The 23,933-nt window shown below is 55.2% G+C and overlaps 1 protein-coding gene across 1 annotated transcript in view; it reads left to right on the top strand.

Moving 5' to 3' along the window:
• LOC142486205 (serine protease HTRA2, mitochondrial-like) overlaps positions 1-23,630 on the top strand; it is a 62,082-nt gene extending 38,452 nt beyond the window's left edge. Inside the window, exon 5 of the mRNA XM_075584845.1 lies at positions 23,315-23,630. Coding sequence (XP_075440960.1) covers positions 23,315-23,377 — 63 coding nt within the window. The 3' untranslated portion in view covers positions 23,378-23,630. The remainder of the gene's footprint in view (positions 1-23,314) is intronic.
• The last annotated feature ends 303 nt before the right edge of the window (positions 23,631-23,933 follow it).

Here is a 23,933-nt window from a genome sequence, read left to right as displayed (position 1 = left end):
GGTTGGGGGTATGTGTGTGTGTGTCCCTGGCGGGGTTGGGGGTATGTGTGTGTGTGTATGTGTGTGTGTGTGTGTGTGTGTCCCTGGTGGGGTTGGAAGTATGTGTGTGTGTGTCCCTGGCGGGGTTGGAGGTATGTGTGTGTGTGTCCCTGGTGGGGTTGGAAGTATGTGTGTGTGTGTGTGTGTGTGTGTGTGTGTCCCTGGCGGGGTTGGGGGTATGTGTGTGTGTGTGTGTGTGTGTGTCCCTGGCGGGGTTGGAAGTATGTGTGTGTGTGTGTGTCCCTGGCGGGGTTGGGGGTATGTGTGTGTGTGTGTGTGTGTCCCTGGCGGGGTTGGGGGTGTGTGTGTGTGTGTGTGTCCCTGGCGGGGTTGGAGGTATGTGTGTGTGTGTGTGTGTCCCTGGCGGGGTTGGAGGTGTGTGTGTGTGTGTGTGTCCCTGGCGGGGTTGGGGGTATGTGTGTGTGTCCCTGGCGGGGTTGGAGGTATGTGTGTGTGTGTGTGTGTCCCTGGTGGGGTTGGAGGTGTTTGTGTGTGTGTGTGTGTCCCTGGCGGGGTTGGAAGTATGTGTGTGTGTGTGTGTCCCTGGCGGGGTTGGGGGCATGTGTGTGTGTGTGTGTGTCCCTGGCGGGGTTGGAAGTATGTGTGTGTGTGTGTGTCCCTGGCGGGGTTGGAGGTATGTGTGTATGTGTGTGTCCCTGGTGGGGTTGGAGGTGTGTGTATGTGTGTGTCCCTGGCGGGGTTGGAAGTATGTGTGTGTGTGTGTGTGTGTGTGTGTCCCTGGCGGGGTTGGGGGTATGTGTGTGTGTTTGTGTGTGTGTCCCTGGCGGGGTTGGAAGTATGTGTGTGTGTGTCCCTGGCGGGGTTGGGGGTATGTGTGTGTGTGTGTCCCTGGCGGGGTTGGGGGTATGTGTGTATGTGTGTGTGTGTGTGTGTCCCTGGCGGGGTTGGAGGTATGTGTGTGTGTGTGTGTGTCCCTGGCGGGGTTGGAGGTATGTGTGTGTGTGTGTGTGTGTGTCCCTGGCGGGGTTGGAGGTATGTGTGTGTGTGTGTGTGTGTGTGTCCCTGGCGGGGTTGGAAGTATGTGTGTGTCCCTGGCGGGGTTGGGGGTATATGTGTGTGTGTGTGTGTCCCTGGCGGGGTTGGAAGTATGTGTGTGTGTGTGTGTCCCTGGCGGGGTTGGAGGTATGTGTGTGTGTGTGTCCCTGGCGGGGTTGGAGGTATGTGTGTGTGTGTGTGTGTGTCCCTGGTGGGGTTGGAGGTATGTGTGTGTGTGTGTCCCTGGCGGGGTTGGGGGTATGTGTGCGTGTGTGTGTGTGTGTGTCCCTGGCGGGGTTGGAAGTATGTGTGTGTGTGTGTGTCCCTGGCGGGGTTGGGGGTATGTGTGTGTGTGTGTCCCTGGCGGGGTTGGAGGTGTGTGTGTGTGTCCCTGGTGGGGTTGGAGGTGTGTGTGTGTGTGTGTCCCTGGTGGGGTTGGAGGTGTGTGTGTGTGTGTGTGTGTCCCTGGCGGGGTTGGGGGTATGTGTGTGTGTGTGTCCCTGGTGGGGTTGGAGGTATGTGTGTTTGTGTGTGTGTGTGTCCCTGGCGGGGTTGGGGGTATGTGTGTGTGTGTGTGTGTGTGTCCCTGGCGGGGTTGGAAGTATGTGTGTGTGTGTGTGTGTGTGTGTCCCTGGCGGGGTTGGGGGTATGTGTGTGTGTGTGTGTGTCCCTGGCGGGGTTGGGGGTATGTGTGTGTGTGTGTGTGTGTGTGTGTGTCCCTGGCGGGGTTGGAGGTGTGTGTGTGTGTCCCTGGTGGGGTTGGAGGTGTGTGTGTGTGTGTGTGTGTCCCTGGCGGGGTTGGAGGTATGTGTGTGTGTGTCCCTGGTGGGGTTGGAGGTATGTGTGTGTCTGTGTGTCTGGTGGGGTTGGAGGTATGTGTGTGTGTGTGTGTCCCTGGCGGGGTTGGAGGTATGTGTGTGTGTGTGTGTGTCCCTTGCGGGGTTGGAGGTATGTGTGTGTGTGTGTGTGTCTGTGTGTCTGGTGGGGTTGGAGGTATGTGTGTATGTGTCCCTGGGGGGGTTGGAAGTATGTGTGTGTGTGTGTGTGTGTCCCTGGCGGGGTTGGAGGTATGTGTGTGTGTGTCTGGTGGGGTTGGAGGTATGTGTGTGTGTGTGTGTGTGTCCCTGGCGGGGTTGGAGGTATGTGTGTGTGTCCCTGGCGGGATTGGAGGTATGTGTGTGTGTGTCCCTGGCGGGGTTGGAGGTATGTGTGTGTGTGTGTCCCTGGCGGGGTTGGAGGTATGTGTGTATGTATGTGTGTGTGTGTGTCCCTGGCGGGGTTGGAGGTATGTGTGTGTGTGTCCCTGGCGGGGTTGGAGGTGTGTGTGTGTGTGTGTGTCCCTGGCGGGGTTGGAGGTATATGTGTGTGTGTGTGTCCCTGGCGGGGTTGGAGGTATGTATGTGTGTGTGTGTGTCCCTGGTGGGGTTGGAGGTATGTATGTGTGTGTGTGTGTGTCCCTGGTGGGGTTGGAAGTATGTGTGTTTGTGTGTCCCTGGCGGGGTTGGAGGTATGTGTGTGTGTGTCCCTGGCGGGGTTGGAGGTGTGTGTGTGTGTGTGTGTCCCTGGCGGGGTTGGAGGTATGTGTGTGTGTGTCCCTGGCGGGGTTGGAGGTGTGTGTGTGTGTGTGTGTGTGTGTCCCTGGCGGGGTTGGAGGTATATGTGTGTGTGTGTGTCCCTGGCGGGGTTGGAGGTATGTATGTGTGTGTGTGTGTCCCTGGTGGGGTTGGAGGTATGTGTGTGTGTGTCCCTGGCGGGGTTGGAGGTGTGTGTGTGTGTGTGTGTCCCTGGCGGGGTTGGAGGTATGTGTGTGTGTGTCCCTGGCGGGGTTGGGGGTATGTGTGTGTGTGTGTGTGTGTGTCCCTGGCGGGGTTGGAGGTATATGTGTGTGTGTGTGTCCCTGGCGGGGTTGGAGGTATGTATGTGTGTGTGTGTGTCCCTGGTGGGGTTGGAGGTATGTATGTGTGTGTGTGTGTGTCCCTGGTGGGGTTGGAAGTATGTGTGTTTGTGTGTCCCTGGCGGGGTTGGAGGTATGTGTGTGTGTGTCCCTGGCGGGGTTGGAGGTGTGTGTGTGTGTGTGTCCCTGGCGGGGTTGGGGGTATGTGTGTTTGTGTGTCCCTGGCGGGGTTGGAGGTATGTGTGTGTGTGTCCCTGGCGGGGTTGGAGGTGTGTGTGTGTGTGTGTCCCTGGCGGGGTTGGAGGTATGTGTGTGTGTGTCCCTGGCGGGGTTGGAGGTATGTGTGTGTGTGTCCCTGGCGGGGTTGGAGGTATGTGTGTGTGTGTGTGTCCCTGGCGGGGTTGGAGGTATGTGTGTGTGTGTGTGTGTGTCCCTGGCGGGGTTGGAGGTATGTGTGTGTGTGTGTCCCTGGCGGGGTTGGAGGTATGTGTGTGTGTGTCCCTGGCGGGGTTGGGGGTATGTGTGTGTGTGTGTCCCTGGCGGGGTTGGGGGTATGTGTGTGTGTGTGTGTCCCTGGCGGGGTTGGAGGTATGTGTGTATGTGTGTGTGTGTGTCCCTGGCGGGGTTGGAGGTATGTGTGTGTGTGTGTGTCCCTGGCGGGGTTGGAGGTGTGTGTGTGTGTGTCCCTGGCGGGGTTGGAGGTATGTGTGTGTGTGTGTGTCCTTGGCGGGGTTGGAGGTGTGTGTGTGTGTGTGTCCCTGGCGGGGTTGGAGGTATGTGTGTGTGTCCCTGGCGGGGTTGGGGGTATGTGTGTGTGTCCCTGGCGGGGTTGGAAGTATGTGTGTGTGTGTGTGTCCCTGGGGGTTGGGGGTATGTGTGTGTGTCCCTGGCGGGGTTGTATGTGTGTGTGTGTGTGTGTGTGTGTGTGTGTGTGTGTCCCTGGCGGGGTTGGAGGTATGTATGTGTGTGTTTGTGTCCCTGGCGGGGTTGGGGGTATGTGTGTGTGTGTGTGTGTGTGTGTCCCTGGCGGGGTTGGAGGTGTGTGTGTGTGTCCCTGGCGGGGTTGGAGGTATGTGTGTGTGTGTGTGTGTGTCCCTGGCGGGGTTGGAGGTATGTGTGTGTGTCCCTGGTGGGGTTGGAGGTATGTGTGTGTGTGTGTGTCTGGCGGGGTTGGAGGTATGTGTGTGTGTGTCCCTGGCGGGGTTGGGGGTATGTGTGTGTGTGTGTCCCTGGTGGGGTTGGAGGTATGTGTGTGTGTGTGTGTGTGTCTGGCGGGGTTGGAGGTATGTGTGTGTGTGTCCCTGGCGGGGTTGGGGGTATGTGTGTGTGTGTGTGTGTCCCTGGTGGGGTTGGAGGTATGTGTGTGTGTGTGTGTGTGTGTGTGTCCCTGGCGGGGTTGTATATGTGTGTGTGTGTGTGTGTGTGTGTCCCTGGCGGGGTTGGGGGTATGTGTGTGTGTGTGTGTGTGTGTCCCTGGTGGGTTTGGAGGTATGTGTGTGTGTGTCCCTGGTGGGGTTGGAGGTATGTGTGTGTGTGTGTGTCCCTGGCGGGGTTGGGGGTATGTGTGTGTGTGTGTGTGTCCCTGGCGGTGTTGGAAGTATGTGTGTGTGTGTCCCTGGCGGGGTTGGGGGTATGTGTGTGTGTGTGTGTGTGTGTGTGTCCCTGGCGGGGTTGGGGGTATGTGTGTGTGTGTGTGTGTGTGTGTGTCCCTGGCGGGGTTGGAAGTATGTGTGTGTGTGTGTGTCCCTGGCGGGGTTGGGGGTATGTGTGTATGTGTGTATGTGTGTGTGTGTCCCTGGCGGGGTTGGGGGTATGTGTGTGTGTGTGTGTGCCTGGGGGTTGGGGGTATGTGTGTGTGTCCCTGGCGGGGTTGTATGTGTGTGTGTGTGTGTGTGTGTGTGTGTGTGTGTGTCCCTGGCGGGGTTGGAGGTATGTATGTGTGTGTTTGTGTCCCTGGCGGGGTTGGGGGTATGTGTGTGTGTGTGTGTGTGTGTGTCCCTGGCGGGGTTGGAGGTGTGTGTGTGTGTCCCTGGCGGGGTTGGAGGTATGTGTGTGTGTGTGTGTGTGTGTCCCTGGCGGGGTTGGAGGTATGTGTGTGTGTGTGTGTGTGTCCCTGGCGGGGTTGGAGGTATGTGTGTGTGTCCCTGGTGGGGTTGGAGGTATGTGTGTGTGTGTGTGTCTGGCGGGGTTGGAGGTATGTGTGTGTGTGTCCCTGGCGGGGTTGGGGGTATGTGTGTGTGTGTGTCCCTGGTGGGGTTGGAGGTATGTGTGTGTGTGTGTGTCTGGCGGGGTTGGAGGTATGTGTGTGTGTGTCCCTGGCGGGGTTGGGGGTATGTGTGTGTGTGTGTGTGTCCCTGGTGGGGTTGGAGGTATGTGTGTGTGTGTCCCTGGTGGGGTTGGAGGTATGTGTGTGTGTGTGTGTGTGTGTGTGTCCCTGGCGGGGTTGTATATGTGTGTGTGTGTGTGTGTGTGTGTCCCTGGCGGGGTTGGGGGTATGTGTGTGTGTGTGTGTGTGTGTCCCTGGTGGGTTTGGAGGTATGTGTGTGTGTGTCCCTGGTGGGGTTGGAGGTATGTGTGTGTGTGTGTGTCCCTGGCGGGGTTGGGGGTATGTGTGTGTGTGTGTGTGTCCCTGGCGGTGTTGGAAGTATGTGTGTGTGTGTCCCTGGCGGGGTTGGGGGTATGTGTGTGTGTGTGTGTGTGTGTGTGTCCCTGGCGGGGTTGGGGGTATGTGTGTGTGTGTGTGTGTGTGTGTGTCCCTGGCGGGGTTGGAAGTATGTGTGTGTGTGTGTGTCCCTGGCGGGGTTGGGGGTATGTGTGTATGTGTGTATGTGTGTGTGTGTCCCTGGCGGGGTTGGGGGTATGTGTGTGTGTGTGTGTGTGTCCCTGGCGGGGTTGGAAGTATGTGTGTGTGTGTCCCTGGCGGGGTTGGGGGTATGTGTGTGTGTGTGTGTGTGTGTGTGTCCCTGGCGGGGTTGGGGGTATGTGTGTGTGTGTGTGTGTGTGTGTCCCTGGCGGGGTTGGGGGTATGTGTGTGTGTGTGTGTGTGTCCCTGGCGGGGTTGGAGGTATGTGTGTGTGTGTGTCCCTGGCGGGGTTGGAGGTATGTGTGTGTGTGTGTCCCTGGCGGGGTTGGGAGTATGTGTGTGTGTGTCCCTGGCGGGGTTGGGGGTATGTGTGTGTGTGTGTGTGTGTCCCTGGTGGGGTTGGAAGTATGTGTGTGTGTGTGTGTGTCCCTGGCGGGGTTGGGGGTATGTGTGTGTGTGTGTGTGTGTCCCTGGCGGGGTTGGAGGTGTGTGTGTGTGTGTGTGTGTCCCTGGCGGGGTTGGAGGTATGTGTGTGTGTGTGTGTGTGTGTGTGTGTCCCTGGCGGGGTTGGAAGTATGTGTGTGTGTGTGTCCCTGGCGGGGTTGGGGGTATGTGTGTGTGTGTGTGTGTGTCCGTGGCGGGGTTGGAAGTATGTGTGTGTGTGTGTGTGTGTCCCTGGCGGGGTTGGAAGTATGTGTGTGTGTATGTGTCCCTGGCGGGGTTGGAGGTATGTGTGTGTGTGTGTGTGTGTCCCTGGCGGGTTTGGGGGTATGTGTGTGTGTGTCCCTGGCGGGGTTGGAGGTATGTGTGTGTGTGTGTCCCTGGTGGGGTTGGAGGTGTGTGTGTGTGTGTGTGTGTGTGTCCCTGGCGGGGTTGGAGGTATGTGTGTGTGTGTCCCTGGCGGGGTTGGGGGTGTGTGTGTGTGTCCCTGGCGGGGTTGGGGGTATGTGTGCGTGTGTGCGTGTGTGTGTGTGTGTGTCCCTGGCGGGGTTGGAAGTATGTGTATGTGTGTGTCCCTGGCGGGGTTGGGGGTATGTGTGTGTGTGTGTGTGTGTGCCCCTGGCGGGGTTGGAGGTATGTGTGTGTGTGTGTGTCTGTGTGTCTGGTGGGGTTGGAGGTATGTGTGTGTGTGTGTGTGTGTGTGTGTCCCTGGGGGGGTTGGAGGTATGTGTGTATGTGTGTGTGTCCCTGGCGGCGTTGGAGGTATGTGTGTGTGTGTGTCCCTGGCGGGGTTGGAGGTATGTGTGTGTGTCCCTGGCGGGGTTGGAGGTATGTGTGTGTGTGTCCCTGGCGGGGTTGGAGGTATGTGTGTGTGTGTCCCTGGCGGGGTTGGGGGTTTGTGTGTGTGTGTCCCTGGCGGGGTTGGAGGTGTGTGTGTGTGTCCCTGGCGGGGTTGGAGGTATGTGTGTGTGTCCCTGGCGGGGTTGGGGGTATGTGTGTGTGTGTCCCTGGCGGGGTTGGAGGTATGTGTGTATATGTGTGTGTGTGTGTGTGTCCCTGGCGGGGTTGGGGTTATGTGTGTGTGTGTGTCCCTGGCGGGGTTGGAGGTGTGTGTGTGTGTGTCCCTGGCGGGGTTGGAGGTATGTGTGTGTGTCCCTGGCGGGGTTGGGGGTATGTGTGTATGTGTCCCTGGGGGTTGGGGGTATGTGTGTGTGTCCCTGGCGGGGTTGTATGTGTGTGTGTGTGTGTGTGTGTGTGTGTGTGTGTGTCCCTGGTGGGGTTGGAGGTATGTGTGTGTGTGTGTGTCTGGCGGGGTTGGAAGTATGTGTGTGTGTGTGTCCCTGGGGGGGTTGGAAGTATGTGTGTTTGTGTGTCCCTGGCGGGGTTGGAGGTATGTATGTGTGTGTTTGTGTCCCTGGCGGGGTTGGAGGTATGTGTGTGTGTGTCCCTGGCGGGGTTGGAGGTATGTGTGTGTGTGTGTCCCTGGCGGGGTTGGAGGTATGTGTGTGTGTGTGTGTGTGTGTGTGGGTGTCCCTGGCGGGGTTGGAGGTATGTGTGTATGTGTGTGTGTGTGTGTCCCTGGCGGCGTTGGAGGTATGTGTGTGTGTGTGTGTCCCTGGCGGGGTTGGAGGTATGTGTGTGTGTGTGTGTCTGGCGGGGTTGGAGGTATGTGTGTGTGTGTGTGTGTCCCTGGTGGGTTTGGAGGTATGTGTGTGTGTGTGTGTGTCCCTGGCGGGGTTGGGGGTATGTGTGTGTGTCCCTGGCGGGGTTGTATATGTGTGTGTGTGTGTGTGTCCCTGGCGGGGTTGGAGGTATGTCTGTGTGTGTGTGTGTCCCTGGTGGGTTTGGAGGTATGTGTGTGTGTGTCCCTGGTGGGGTTGGAGGTATGTGTGTGTGTGTGTGTGTGTCCCTGGCGGGGTTGGGGGTATGTGTGTGTGTGTGTGTGTCCCTGGTGGGGTTGGAAGTATGTGTGTGTGTGTGTGTCCCTGGCGGGGTTGGGGGTATGTGTGTGTGTGTGTGTGTGTCCCTGGCGGGGTTGGAGGTATGTGTGTGTGTGTGTCCCTGGCGGGGTTGGAGGTATGTGTGTGTGTGTGTGTCCCTGGTGGGGTTGGAGGTGTGTGTGTGTGTCCCTGGCGGGGTTGGGGGTATGTGTGTGTGTGTGTCCCTGGCGGGGTTGGGGGTATGTGTGTGTGTGTGTGTGTGTCCCTGGCGGGGTTGGGGGTATGTGTGTGTGTGTGTCCCTGGCGGGGTTGGAGGTATGTGTGTGTGTGTGTCCCTGGTGGGGTTGGAGGTGTGTGTGTGTGTCCCTGGCGGGGTTGGAAGTATGTGTGTGTGTGTGTGTCCCTGGCGGGGTTGGGGGTATGTGTGTGTGTCCCTGGCGGGGTTGGAGGTATGTGTGTGTGTGTGTCCCTGGCGGGGTTGGAGATATATGTGTGTGTGTGTGTCCCTGGCGGGGTTGGAGGTATGTGTGTGTGTGTGTGTCCCTGGTGCGGTTGGAGGTATGTGTGTGTGTGTGTCCCCCTGGTGGGGTTGGAGGTATGTGTGTGTGTGTGTGTGTGTGTGTGTGTGTGTCCCTGGCGGGGTTGGAGGTGTGTGTGTGTGTGTGTGTGTCCCTGGCGGCGTTGGAGGTATGTGTGTGTGTGTGTGTGTGTGTCCCTGGCGGGATTGGAGGGGTATGTGTGTGTCCCTGGTGGGGTTTGAGGTATGTGTGTGTGTGTGTGTGTGTGTGTGTGTGTGTGTCCCTGGCGGCGTTGGAGGTATGTGTGTGTGTGTGTGTGTCCCTGGCGGGATTGGAGGGGTATGTGTGTGTCCCTGGTGGGGTTGGAGGTATGTGTGTGTGTGTGTGTGTGTGTGTGTGTCCCTGGCGGGGTTGGAGGTATGTGTGTGTGTGTGTGTCTGTGTCTGGCGGGGTTGGAGGTATGTGTGTATGTGTCCCTGGGGGGGTTGGAGGTATGTGTGTATGTGTGTGTGTCCCTGGCGGCGTTGGAGGTATGTGTGTGTGTGTGTGTGTGTGTGTGTCCCTGGCGGGGTTGGAGGTATGTGTGTGTGTGTGTCTGGTGGGGTTGGAGGTATGTGTGTGTGTGTGTGTGTCCCTGGCGACGTTGGAGGTGTGTGTGTGTGTGTGTCCCTGGCGGGGTTGGAGGTATGTGTGTGTGTGTGTGTCCCTGGCGGGGTTGGAGGTATGTGTGTGTGTGTGTGTGTCCCTGGCGGGGTTGGAGGTATGTGTGTGTGTGTGTGTCCCTGGCGGGGTTGGGGGTATGTGTGTGTGTGTGTCTGGCGTGGTTGGAGGTATGTGTGTGTGTGTGTGTCCCTGGCGGGGTTGGAGGTATGTGTGTGTGTCCCTGGCGGGGTTGGGGGTATGTGTGTATGTGTGTGTGTGTGTGTCCCTGGCGGGGTTGGAGGTATGTGTGTGTGTGTGTCCCTGGCGGGGTTGGGGGTATGTGTGTGTGTGTGTGTGTGTCTCTGGCGGGGTTGGAGGTATGTGTGTGTGTGTCCCTGGCGGGGTTGGAGGTATGTGTGTGTGTGTCCCTGGCGGGGTTGGAGGTATGTGTGTGTGTCCCTGGCGGGGTTGGGGGTATGTGTGTATGTGTCCCTGGGGGTTGGGGGTATGTGTGTGTGTCCCTGGCGGGGTTGTATGTGTGTGTGTGTGTGTGTGTGTCCCTGGCGGGGTTGGAGGTATGTGTGTGTGTGTGTGTCCCTGGCGGGGTTGGAGGTGTGTGTGTGTGTCCCTGGCGGGGTTGGAGTTGTGTGTGTGTGTGTGTGTGTCCCTGGCGGGGTTGGGGGTATGTGTGTATGTGTCCCTGGGGGTTGGGGGTATGTGTGTGTGTCCCTGACGGGGTTGTATGTGTGTGTGTGTGTGTGTGTGTGTGTCCCTGGCGGGGTTGGAGGTATGTGTGTGTGTGTGTGTCCCTGGCGGGGTTGGAGGTGTGTGTGTGTGTCCCTGGCGGGGTTGGAGGTATGTGTGTGTGTGTGTGTGTCCCTGGCGGGGTTGGAGGTATGTGTGTATATGTGTGTGTGTGTGTGTCCCTGGTGGGGTTGGAGGTATGTGTGTGTGTGTGTCCCTGGCGGGGTTGCAGGTATGTGTGTGTGTGTCCCTGGGGGGGTTGGAGGTATGTGTGTGTGTGTGTGTGTCCCTGGCGGGGTTGGAGGTATGTGTGTGTGTGTGTGTGTGTGTGTGTCCCTGGCGGGGTTGGAGGTATGTGTGTGTGTGTGTGTCCCTGGCGGGGTTGGAGGTATGTGTGTGTGTGTGTCCCTGGTGGGGTTGGAGGTGTGTGTGTGTGTGTGTGTGTCCCTGGCGGGGTTGGGGGTATGTGTGTGTGTGTGTGTGTGTGTCCCTCGCGGGGTTGGGGGTATGTGTGTGTGTGTGTGTGTGTGTGTGTCCCTGGCGGGGTTGGAGGTATGTGTGTGTGTGTGTGTCCCTGGCGGGGTTGGAGGTATGTGTGTGTGTGTGTGTCCCTGGTGGGGTTGGAGGTGTGTGTGTGTGTGTGTCCATGGCGGGGTTGGGGGTATGTGTGTGTGTGTGTCCCTGGCGGGGTTGGGGGTATGTGTGTGTGTGTGTCCCTGGCGGGGTTGGAGGTATGTGTGTGTGTGTGTCCCTGGTGGGGTTGGAGGTGTGTGTGTGTGTGTCCCTGGCGGGGTTGGAAGTATGTGTGTGCGTGTGTGTGTGTGTGCCCCTGGCGGGGTTGGGGGTATGTGTGTGTGTGTGTCCCTGGCGGGGTTGGAGGTGTGTGTGTGTGTCCCTGGTGGGGTTGGAGGTGTGTGTGTGTGTGTGTCCCTGGTGGGGTTGGAGATATGTGTGTGTGTCCCTGGTGGGGTTGGAGGTATGTGTGTGTGTGTGTGTGTGTCCCTGGCGGGGTTGGAGGTATGTGTGTGTGTGTGTGTGTGTGTGTGTGTCCCTGGCGGCGTTGGAGGTATGTGTGTGTGTGTGTGTGTGTGTGTGTGTGTGTCCCTGGCGGGATTGGAGGGGTATGTGTGTGTCCCTGGTGGGGTTTGAGGTATGTGTGTGTGTGTGTGTGTGTCCCTGGCGGCGTTGGAGGTATGTGTGTGTGTATGTGTGTGTGTCCCTGGCGGGATTGGAGGGGTATGTGTGTGTCCCTGGTGGGGTTGGAGGTATGTGTGTGTGTGTGTGTGTGTGTGTGTGTCCCTGGCGGGGTTGGAGGTATGTGTGTATGTGTGTGTGTGTGTGTCCCTGGCGGGGTTGGAGGTATGTGTGTGTGTGTGTGTCCCTGGCGGGGTTGGAGGTATGTGTGTGTGTGTCTGTGTGTGTGTCTGGCGGGGTTGGAGGTATGTGTGTGTGTGTGTGTGTGTCCCTGGCGGGGTTGGAGGTATGTGTGTGTGTGTCTGTGTGTGTGTCTGGCGGGGTTGGGGGGTATGTGTGTGTGTGTGTGTGTGTGTCGCTGGCGGGGTTGGGGGTATGTGTGTGTGTGTGTCCCTGGCGGGGTTGGAGGTATGTGTGTGTGTGTCCCTGGCGGTGTTGGAGGTATGTGTGTGTGTGTGTCCCTGGTGGGGTTGGACGTATGTGTGTGTGTGTGTGTGTCCCTGGCGGGGTTGGGGGTATGTCTGTGTGTGTGTGTGTCCCTGGTGGGTTTGGAGGTATGTGTGTGTGTGTCCCTGGTGGGGTTGGAGGTATGTGTGTGTGTGTGTGTCCCTGGCGGGGTTGGGGGTATGTGTGTGTGTGTGTGTGTCCCTGGCGGGGTTGGAAGTATGTGTGTGTGTGTGTGTCCCTGGCGGGGTTGGGGGTATGTGTGTGTGTGTGTGTGTCCCTGGCGGGGTTGGAGGTATGTGTGTGTGTGTGTGTCCCTGGTGGGGTTGGAGGTGTGTGTGTGTGTGTGTGTCCCTGGCGGGTTTGGGGGTATGTGTGTGTGTGTCCCCCTGGCGGGGTTGGGGGTATGTGTGTGTGTGTGTGTGTGTGTGTCCCTGGCGGGGTTGGAGGTATGTGTGTGTGTGTGTCCCTGGTGGGGTTGGAGGTGTGTGTGTGTGTCCCTGGCGGGGTTGGAAGTATGTGTGTGTGTGTGTGTCCCTGGCGGGGTTGGGGGTATGTGTGTGTGTGTGTGTGTGTGTCCCTGGCGGGGTTGGAGGTATGTGTGTGTGTGTGTGTCCCTGGTGGGGTTGGAGGTGTGTGTGTGTGTGTGTCCCTGGCGGGGTTGGGGGTATGTGTGTGTGTGTGTCCCTGGCGGGGTTGGGGGTATGTGTGTGTTTGTGTGTGTGTCCCTGGCGGGGTTGGAGGTATGTGTGTGTGTGTGTCCCTGGTGGGGTTGGAGGTGTGTGTGTGTGTCCCTGGCGGGGTTGGAAGTATGTGTGTGTGTGTGTGTCCCTGGCGGGGTTGGGGGTATGTGTGTGTGTGTGTGTGTGTGTGTGTGTGTGTCCCTGGCGGGGTTGGAAATATGTGTGTGTGTGTGTGTCCCTGGCGGGGTTGGAGGTATGTGTGTGTGTGTGTCCCTGGTGGGGTTGGAGGTATGTGTGTGTCACTGGCGGGGTTGGGGGTATGTGTGTGTGTGTGTGTGTCCCTGGCGGGGTTGGGGGTATGTGTGTGTGTGTGTGTCCCTGGCGGGGTTGGAGGTGTGTGTGTGTCCCTGGTGGGGTTGGAGGTGTGTGTGTGTGTGTGTGTCCCTGGCGGGGTTGGAGATATGTGTGTGTGTGTCCCTGGTGGGGTTGGAGGTATGTGTGTGTGTGTGTGTGTCCCTGGCGGGGTTGGAGGTATGTGTGTGTGTGTGTGTCCCTGGCGGCGTTGGAGGTATGTGTGTGTGTGTGTGTGTCCCTGGCGGGATTGGAGGGGTATGTGTGTGTCCCTGGTGGGGTTTGAGGTATGTGTGTGTGTGTGTGTGTGTGTGTGTGTGTGTGTGTGTGTGTGTCCCTGGCCGCGTTGGAGGTATGTGTGTGTGTATGTGTGTGTGTCCCTGGCGGGATTGGAGGGGTATGTGTGTGACCCTGGTGGGGTTGGAGGTATGTGTGTGTGTGTGTGTCCCTGGCGGGGTTGGAGGTATGTGTGTGTGTGTGTCTGTGTGTCTGGCGGGGTTGGAGGTATGTGTGTATGTGTCCCTGGGGGGGTTGGAGGTATGTGTGTGTGTCCCTGGCGGCGTTGGAGGTATGTGTGTGTGTGTGTGTCCCTGGCGGGGTTGGAGGTATGTGTGTGTGTGTGTGTGTGTCCCTGGCGGGGTTGGAGGTATGTGTGTGTGTGTGTCCCTGGCGACGTTGGAGGTATGTGTGTGTGTGTCCGTGTCCCTGGCGGGGTTGGAGGTGTGTGTGTGTGTGTGTCCCTGGCGGGGTTGGAGGTATGTGTGTGTGTGTGTGTCCCTGGCGGGGTTGGAGGTATGTGTGTATGTGTGTGTGTGTGTGTGTGTCCCTGGCGGGGTTGGAGGTATGTGTGTGTGTGTGTCCCTGGCGGGGTTGGGGGTATGTGTGTGTGTGTCCCTGGCGGGGTTGGAGGTATGTGTGTGTGTGTGTGTGTCCCTGGCGGGGTTGGAGGTATGTGTGTATGTGTCCCTGGGGGTTGGGGGTATGTGTGTGTGTGTGTGTCCCTGGCGGGGTTGTATGTGTGTGTGTGTGTGTATGTGTGTCCCTGGCGGGGTTGGAGGTATGTATGTGTTTGTGTGTGTGTCCCTGGCGGGGTTGGAGGTATGTGTGTGTGTGTGTCCCTGGCGGGGTTGGAGGTATGTGTGTGTGTGTGTCCCTGGCGGGGTTGGAGGTATGTGTGTGTGTGTGTGTGTCCCTGGTGCGGTTGGAGGTATGTGTGTGTGTGTGTGTCCCTGGCGGGGTTGGAGGTATTTGTGTATGTGTGTGTGTGTGTCCCTGGTGGGGTTGGAGGTATGTGTGTGTGTGTGTGTCCCTGGCGGGGTTGGGGGTATGTGTGTGTGTGTGTGTGTGTGTCCCTGGCGGGGTTGGAGGTATGTGTGTGTGTGTGTCCCTGGCGGGGTTGCAGGTATGTGTGTGTGTGTGTGTCCCTGGTGGGGTTGGAGCTATGTGTGTGTGTGTGTGTGTGTCCCTGGCGGGGTTGGGGGTATGTGTGTGTGTCCCTGGCGGGGTTGGAGGTATGTGTGTGTGTGTGTCCCTGGTGGGGTTGGAGGTATGTGTGTGTGTGTGTGTGTGTCCCTGGCGGGGTTGGAGGTATGTGTGTGTGTGTCCCTGGGGGGGTTGGAGGTATGTGTGTGTGTGTGTCCCTGGCGGGGTTGGGGGTATGTGTGTGTGTGTGTGTGTCCCTGGTGGGTTTGGAGGTATGTGTGTGTGTGTGTGTCCCTGGCGGGGTTGGGGGTATGTGTGTGTGTGTGTGTGTGTGTGTGTCCCTGGCGGGGTTGGAAGTATGTGTGTGTGTGTGTGTGTGTCTGGCGGGGTTGGGGGTATGTGTGTGTGTGTGTGTCCCTGGCGGGGTTGGAGGTATGTGTGTGTGTGTCCCTGGTGGGGTTGGAGGTGTGTGTGTGTGTCCATGGCGGGGTTGGGGGTATGTGTGTGTGTGTGTCCCTGGCGGGGTTGGGGGTATGTGTGTGTGTGTGTGTGTGTGTCCCTGGCGGGGTTGGAGGTATGCCTGTGTGTGTGTGTGTCCCTGGTGGGTTTGGAGGTATGTGTGTGTGTGTGTCCCTGGCGGGGTTGGGGGTATGTGTGTGTGTGTGTGTGTGTGTGTGTGTCCCTGGCGGGGTTGGAAGTTTGTGTGTGTGTGTGTGTGTGTCTGGCGGGGTTGGGGTTATGTGTGTGTGTGTGTGTCCCTGGCGGGGTTGGAGGTATGTGTGTGTGTCCCTGGTGGGGTTGGAGGTGTGTGTGTGTGTCCATGGCGGGGTTGGGGGTATGTGTGTGTGTGTGTCCCTGGCGGGGTTGGGGGTATGTGTGTGTGTGTGTGTGTCCCTGGCGGGGTTGGGGGTATGTGTGTGTGTGTCCCTGGCGGGGTTGGAGGTATGTGTGTGTGTGTGTCCCTGGTGGGGTTGGAGGTGTGTGTGTGTGTCCCTGGCGGGGTTGGAAGTATGTGTGTGTGTGTGTGTGTCCCTGGCGGGGTTGGGGGTATGTGTGTGTGTGTGTGTGTGTCCCTGGCGGGGTTGGAAGTATGTGTGTGTGTGTGTGTCCCTGGCGGGGTTGGGGGTATGTGTGTGTGTGTGTCCCTGGCGGGGTTGGAGGTGTGTGTGTGTGTCCCTGGTGGGGTTGGAGGTGTGTGTGTGTGTGTGTGTCCCTGGCGGGGTTGGAGATATGTGTGTGTGTGTGTCCCTGGTGGGGTTTGAGGTATGTGTGTGTGTGTGTGTGTGTGTGTGTGTCCCTGGCGGGGTTGGAGGTGTGTGTGTGTGTGTGTGTGTCCCTGGCGGCGTTGGAGGTATGTGTGTGTGTGTGTGTGTGTGTGTGTGTGTGTGTGTGTCCCTGGCGGGATTGGAGGGGTATGTGTGTGTCCCTGGTGGGGTTTGAGGTATGTGTGTGTGTGTGTGTGTGTGTGTGTGTGTGTGTGTCCCTGGCGGCGTTGGAGGTATGTGTGTGTGTATGTGTGTGTGTCCCTGGCGGGATTGGAGGGGTATGTGTGTGTCCCTGGTGGGGTTGGAGGTATGTGTGTGTGTGTGTGTGTGTGTGTCCCTGGCGGGGTTGGAGGTATGTGTGTATGTGTCCCTGGGGGGGTTGGAGGTATGTGTGTATGTGTGTGTGTCCCTGGCGGCGCTGGAGGTATGTGTGTGTGTGTCCCTGGCGGGGTTGGAGGTATGTGTGTGTGTGTGTGTCTGGTGGGGTTGGAGGTATGTGTGTGTGTGTGTCCCTGGCGACGTTGGAGGTATGTGTGTGTGTGTGTGTGTGTGTCCCTGGCGGGGTTGGAGGTATGTGTGTGTGTGTGTGTCCCTGGCGGGGTTGGAGGTATGTGTGTGTGTGTGTGTGTGTCCCTGGCGGGGTTGGAGGTATGTGTGTATGTGTGTGTGTGTGTCCCAGGCGGGGTTGGAGGTATGTGTGTGTGTGTGTCCCTGGCGGGGTTGGAGGTATGTGTGTGTGTGTGTCCCTGGCGGGGTTGGGGGTATGTGTGTGTGTGTCCCTGGCGGGGTTGGAGGTATGTGTGTGTGTGTGTGTGTGTCCCTGGCGGGGTTGGAGGTCTGTGTGTGTGTCCCTGGCGGGGTTGGGGGTATGTGTGTGTGTGTGTGTGTCTCCCTGGCGGGGTTGGAGGTATGTGTGTATGTGTGTGTGTGTGTGTCCCTGGCGGGGTTGGACGTATGTGTGTGTGTGTGTCCCTGGCGGCGTTGGAGGTATGTGTGTGTGTGTGTGTGTGTCCCTGGCGGGGTTGGAGGTATGTGTGTGTGTCCCTGGCGGGGTTGGGGGTATGTGTGTATGTGTCCCTGGGGGTTGGGGGTATGTGTGTGTGTCCCTGGCAGGGTTGTATATGTGTGTGTGTGTGTGTGTGTGTGTCCCTGGCGGGGTTGGAGGTATGTATGTGTTTGTGTGTGTGTCCCTGGCGGGGTTGGAGGTATGTGTGTGTGTGTGTGTCCCTGGCGGGGTTGGAGGTATGTGTGTGTGTGTGTGTCCCTGGCGGGGTTGGAGGTATGTGTGTGTGTGTGTCCCTGGTGCGGTTGGAGGTATGTGTGTGTGTGTGTGTCCCTGGCGGGGTTTGAGGTATGTGTGTATGTGTGTGTGTGTGTGTCCCTGGCGGGGTTGGAGGTATGTGTGTGTGTCCCTGGCGGGGTTGCAGGTATGTGTGTGTGTGTGTCCCTGGCGGGGTTGGAGGTATGTGTGTGTGTGTGTGTGTGTGTGTGTGTCCCTAGCGGGGTTGGGGGTATGTGTGTGTCCCTGGCGGGGTTGGAGGTATGTGTGTGTGTGTGTCCCTGGTGGGGTTGGAGGTATGTGTGTGTCCCTGGTGGGGTTGGAGGTATGTGTGTGTGTGTGTGTGTCCCTGGCGGGGTTGGAGGTATGCCTGTGTGTGTGTGTGTCCCTGGTGGGTTTGGAGGTATGTGTGTGTGTGTCCCTGGTGGGGTTGGAGGTATGTGTGTGTGTGTGTCCCTGGGGGGGTTAGAGGTGTGTGTGTGTGTGTCCCTGGCGGGGTTGGAGGTATGTGTGTGTGTCCCTGGGGGGTTTGGAGGTATGTGTATGTGTGTGTCCCTGGCGGGATTGGAGGTATGTGTGTGTGTGTGTGTGTCCCTGGCGGGGTTGGAGGTATGTGTGTGTGTCCCTGGGGGGTTTGGAGGTATGTGTGTGTGTGTGTGTGTGTGTGTGTGTGTCCCTGGGGGGTTTGGAGGTATGTGTGTGTGTGTGTGTCCCTGGGGGGTTTGGAGGTATGTGTGTATATATGTGTGTCCCTGGCGGGGTTGGAGGTATGTGTGTGTGTGTCCCTGGCGGGGTTGGGGGTATGTGTGTGTGTGTGTCCCTGGCGGGGTTGGAGCTATGTATGTGTGTGTGTGTGTGTGTGTGTCCCTAGCGGGGTAGGGCGTATGTGTGTGTGTGTCCCTGGCGGGGTTGGAGGTGTGTGTGTGTGTCCCTGGCGGGATTGGAGGTATGTGTGTGTGTGTGTGTGTGTGTGTGTGTCCCTGGCGAGGTTTGGGGTATATGTGTGTGTGTGTCCCTGGCGGGGTTGGAGGTATGTATGTGTGTGTGTGTGTGTCCCTGGTGGGGTTGGAGGTATGTATGTGTGTGTGTGTGTGTCCCTGGTGGGGTTGGAAGTATGTGTGTTTGTGTGTCCCTGGCGGGGTTGGGGGTATGTGTGTGTGTGTGTCCCTGGCGGGGTTGGAGGTATGTGTGTGTATGTCCCTGGCGGGGTTGGAGGTATGTGTGTGTGTGTGTGTCCCTGGCGGGGTTGGAGGTATGTGTGTGTGTGTGTGTGTGTCTGTCACGGTAGCTTATGACAAGATATAATGATCACCAAATATCTGGGTTGAACTGAACGAGGCTTAGATATAATAAATATAATTTATTTCTTAGATAAGGTGAACACAGCAATATAGTACAAAACAGACAAGAAGGTAACACTTACTTAGGGTTGGGGGATGGAGAAGTATCCTCTAGCAATTCTCCATCAATCCAGTGACATTCCAGGTGGAATCAGAAGCACACAACTCCAGCAATCCAGCACAACTAAAAACTGTAGGGTTGACACAGTTTATATACCTGTGCAACCCTATTCTTAACATTGAACACAGCCTATTGGTGAACAATTATCTAACGTGGAGACACAGACTAATACATGCCCTCAGGTAACAGAGTTTGTTGATTGATTAATACTTAATCCCTAGACATTGGGTAACAATCAAGGCAGTTAACTTTTGATTGCCGTGCTTAGGCTAATCAGCCGTCTGCCCTTCATGACCTATTAGCCTAGCAAATGGCGTCTGCATTTTCAGAACAGATCCAAAATATAATACATATACACTTTAATATCTACACATATTAATTCCATTCTGGTGGGCTCAGTGGGTCGACCTTTGCCAGTTTTTAATGCCTACAGTGACTCCACATATTGGCCAAATATGAACTCTCTGCGACCTCCAGAACTGGAGATACAGAAATGCACTTTAAAATATTAAAATACATGCTTATAATGAAACATGGGAACAGGGGAACATACATTTTCAAGGTACAACAAGGTGCAAACCTCATCCCTGGACCGCAGTCCAGTTAACCCCTTGTCTCTCTGGTGAGGTCAGGGGGTGGCCATATGGGGTGCAACCCCTATAATACCGGGCCACCCCCTTTCTCCCTCTACACCTCCCCTTCTTAATGGGTGACCTGTGGCCCACTGGCCCTAACGGGGAGTGGGGCACTGCTGGCACCCTTAACGAACTCAGTCTCAGAGGGATAGTCCTGACGTGAAAGTCCATCAGCATTGCTGTTTTCACTACCCTTTTTGTGCTGAATAGTAAACTGAAACTCTTGCAAGGCCAAGCTCCACCTTAGCAACTTGGCATTCTCCCCTGATGTCCTCTGCAGCCAACTCAGGTGGTTGTGGTCTGTGAGGACCGTGAAAGCCCTTCCATACACATAGGGCTGGAGTTTTTTGAGTGCCCACACAATGGCCAAGCACTCTTTCTCAATGGTGGCATAGGCCACCTCTCTGGGAAGTAGTTTTCGGCTGAGGTACACCACAGGGTGCTCTCTACCGTCGTCCCCCACTTGGCTCAATACAGCCCCAATGCCATAGTCCGAGGCATCAGTCTGTATGAGGAAATGTTTGGTATAGTCTGGGGCAGCCAGTATGGGGGCCCCAGCAAGCGCAGTTTTCAGTGCCTGGAAAGCAGTTTCACAGGCAGGAGTCCAGGTGATAAGCACAGGCAGTTGCTTCTTAGTCAAATCTGTCAGGGGTTTGGCCACGGCGCTGTACTGTGGGACAAACTTCTTATAGTACCCTGCGGTGCCCAAAAATGCCATGACCTGTTTCTTGGTTTTTGGAACAGGCCACTGAACTATGGCTTCTACCTTGGCTGGCTCTGGTTTGAGGTGCCCTCCACCTACCCTGTGCCCTAAGTACAGGACCTCTGCCATCCCTACCATACACTTAGTGGGTTTCAAGGGGTCTAAAGGGGTCTGTATCTCGGGAAGCAGGGGGTCCCCGGACCTAAAACCACAGCGCTTCAGCTCCGGAGACCCTCTGCACATCTACAGTATGAATAAAACACATATATAAATAAACACTCGTTCCTTACCTTTATGTGCTATGGTAACGAAGCAGCATGAATGTATTTTTAATAATATTGTACAGTGAGCAGGGGGTTCCCTGAGCCAGAAATTAATGCTCAGGGGACCCCCTGCTCCTGCACAATATTATTAAAAATACAGAAATGCTGCTTCATTACCATAGCTTATAGCCGCTAAGGCAATGAAGGGTTAAGGCAGAATAGCATGTTTATTGGGGACATTTGCCCCCAATAAACATTGCAATAAACAACATACAGTACACCCCCTGTGTATTTAAAATACATAAACAACAATAAATACATTAAATACATATTTTTAATGTGTGTGTTAAACCTCCCTGCCTTGACTGTAATCTATGTAAAGCCCCCTCCCCCTATTGTGTCTGTTAAGCTTCCCTACCTTGACTAATCTGTGTAAAGCCCCCTCCCCCTATTGTGTCGGTTAAATCTCCTTGCCTGTGTTTCTGTGAGTGCAGTGTATGTAAATGTGGGGAGGGGGAGGGGGATCCCGATGTCCATACACTATAATGCAGCGTCTCACTGCCAATGACCCACCCGTAAGGCCTAACCACCCTCACCCACTACCCACAAGGGTGGCCTACCCACATACCGTTGGGGAACCCCCCTCCCCACCCCCAGTACCCACAATAAAAACAATACAGTGACCCACAATAAACATCATTATATTTATTAAATACATTAGCCACCCCCTGTGCCCCCCCATAAATACAAGATTTATCCTTTTACAAACATGGTTCATAACGCAGCCCCACGCGAGTCCCCGGTGGGCTGGCGGGGCACCTGACAGACCTACAGGGTACCAGCAGCCCTTTTCAAACAGGTTCTGGAGGCCTGCTGGTGGGTCCTGCCAAGCGCCATGGCCCCCAGGTGGTCACCGTGGGCCACAATTGGGTCCCCACGGTAGGCCCGCGGATGTCTGGGAGCCCCGGGTCAGACCCACAGGTGTCTGCGGGGCCTCGGGTGGTTCCCACGGGGGTCTGGGGAACTCACGAGTGCTCACTACGGGTCCGCGGTGCCCCCACAGAAGTGGGACCACACATCATCATCCCCGCACCTATGGGTCGGCGGTGCCCCCACAGATGTGAGGCCACCGCTTCATCCCCGCAGACTACGGGTCCGCGGTGCCCCCACAGATGTGAGGCCACCGCTTCATCCCCGCATGTGGCACCCGTGGAACCACCAGCCTGATACCCGTGAGATACCCGAGGAGACCTGCAGGTGGTCTCCAGAGGTCCCACGCAGAACCACGGAACAAACCCTGAATGTAAAAAAAATAAACCTGGCCTATACATTCAATACATACACCCCCCCCCCCCAACATCTACAGTACAATAATGTGCAAAATAACTATTATCCAGATATGGATAATAGATTAATTGCCCATTATTAAAAACATTAACTAGCATATTCAAATAAGTAAAGTACTACTGACCTCATCAATAAGAAGTCTCCGTCGCCAGCGACATCCTTGTCTTGCCCACAAAATACAAAGCCAATACATTGCAAGTACATTCAGATATCAATTAACCCCTTAAACACCTTATCAGATATAACCGCAAAGGTAATTAAGGGGTTAAGCCACACTGGCCCAATACCCACCCTTCACCCATGAATTTGTACAGTGGCTTCATCATGCAACTATATATACAGTATATATATATATATATATATATATATATACAGATATATATATATATATATATATATATATATATATATATATATACACAGTATATACACACACATGATGAACCAATATACAAATAAATGTAGAAGGGTTATCAAAACCATACTGTACTACAAATAACACTTCTCCATACAGACACACTACATTACAATGAATTTCCTTTAATAATCCTAACTGATCTTACAATCTGAATCATCAAATGCTAATGAAAAAACTCACATTCCAATCAATACATTGCATTTACATTGTATACACTGGCGACACACTTTATTCGAGCTCGGCTAGTCCCACGAATTCGGGTATACCCGGGTGTATTGAGGTTTGTGACTGTTTTCTGCCCGAGTGCATTGGGTTATTTTCCAGGCAGGGATTGAAGCATTTTATTCCCGCTGGCTGCAATACTGCACAGTATATATATATATACTGCATTACAATTCATGAATTTATGCCATCTGGTAGACACGCGAAGCATTGCAGCCTATTAAATCCTAATCATTATCATTTAACAGATCAGCCGCCCGTCAGCCAGGCATGAACCCAGGCTGGGAAGGCAAACGTAACGGGGCTTGTTAGAGGTGAGGAGCGGCGCATTCCAGGTATCTGCCAGGTACATACTGGGTATTTGCTCGAATAAAGTGTGTCGGTGCAGTAAATGATGCATAAAATCTATGCACCATATACATTCTGCAAATGAATGTTAACAATATCATTGCAAGCAAAATACAAATACCTCCAAACAAGTAAACTATTTTAACCAATCAAGTAAACAAAAATCAAGTAGCAATGTGAAAAAATATAAGTACCAACCAGAATACAAACTTTAAAACCAAGGCTAACCCTGAACACAAGCACACAATACAATATCAACAATTACATCTATCTAATTTTAAAATACTTTAAACACACAATAAAGCATAGCAGCATAGACAAATTAATTTAAAACACATCAAATCAAGCTTTTAAAACAACATCATTTCTTACCCTGTATGTATATATCTCTCTAGACATATATACATACATACATACAGTGGCAAGAAATAATATATCACAAAAAAAAAATACACATGTTAAAAAAGCTTTTAAATAAATTAACAAGTTAAATAAAATACATTTCTTTAGTTCACTTACCATTACTTGGCCCCACCGACTCCCGTTGCGCACCTTACTCACGAACCAATCCACCAGGCACAGGAACCCATAAAATAATAAACCATAAAAAAATAAACATTAAACTAAAAATCCAAATCAATCCACAGGTCTTCTATTTGTAATCCATCTTCATCTGTATTCTTCTTTCTTCTATCTTCTTCCGGGCGGGGTCTTCTTCCCGCCTTCGGCCACGCCCTTGTCTTCTTTCTTCTCCGGAGGTCCTTCCTCCGCGGCATCTGGCTTCAAAATGAGACGACATAGGCTTTTAAAGGCCTATGACGTCACATTTTCGTCATGGTTCCCACGGTCCTGATTGGGCCGTGAAAAACCATGTGTTTTGGCTGATAAAAATGATGACGTCACTTAAAGGCAATGAAAGCACAGCCAATCAGAATGGCTTTGCTTCAATTGCCTTTAAGATGACGTCATTAAAAGAAACATGGCCGTCCACACATGGAACTCCATCCCTACTCTGATTGGCTCTAGTAAACCATTTGACAGAGGCTTGGGGGAGAAAGGATGTGACGTCAATGAAAACCTGTCACATGGTACTAGAGCCAATCAGAGCGTGGGAACTCCATCCCTACTGTGTGTGTGTGTGTGTGTGTGTGTGTCACTGTGTGTTTTTGTGTGTGTGTGTGTCTGTGTGTGTGTGTGTGTGTGTCCCTGGCGGGGGTTGGGGGTTTTACTGAAGCTGTTTCCCGATCTCTTGTCTCCTTAAGTTTGGGAACTCAGGAGGTCCTCTCGTAAACCTGGTGAGTCTCTGTCAGTGTCCCAGTGATTAGTGTCTGTGTGTCCCAGTGATTAGTGTCTGTGTGTCAGTCTGTGTCCCAGTGATTAGTGTCTGTGTGTCAGTCTGTGTGTCCCAGTGATTAGTGTCTGTGTGTCAGTCTGTGTGTCCCAGTGATTAGTGTCTGTGTGTCAGTCTGTGTCCCAGTGATTAGTGTCTGTGTGTCAGTCTGTGTGTCCCAGTGATTAGTGTCTGTGTGTCAGTCTGTGTGTCCCAGTGATTAGTGTCTGTGTGTCAGTCTGTGTCCCAGTGATTAGTGTCTGTGTGTCAGTCTGTGTCCCAGTGATTAGTGTCTGTTGTGTCAGTCTGTGTCCCAGTGATTAGTGTCTGTGTGTCAGTCTGTGTCCCAGTGATTAGTGTCTGTGTGTCAGTCTGTGTCCCAGTGATTAGTGTCTGTGTGTCAGTCTGTGTCCCCAGTGATTAGTGTCTGTGTGTCAGTCTGTGTCCCAGTGATTAGTGTCTGTGTGTCAGTCTGTGTCCCAGTGATTAGTGTCTGTGTGTCAGTCTGTGTCCCAGTGATTAGTGTCTGTGTGTCAGTCTGTGTCCCAGTG

This window comes from Ascaphus truei, unplaced genomic scaffold, assembly GCF_040206685.1.
Source record: "Ascaphus truei isolate aAscTru1 unplaced genomic scaffold, aAscTru1.hap1 HAP1_SCAFFOLD_780, whole genome shotgun sequence".
Classification (NCBI taxonomy): Eukaryota; Metazoa; Chordata; class Amphibia; order Anura; family Ascaphidae; genus Ascaphus; species Ascaphus truei.
This window is presented reverse-complemented; position numbering and strand designations above follow the sequence as displayed.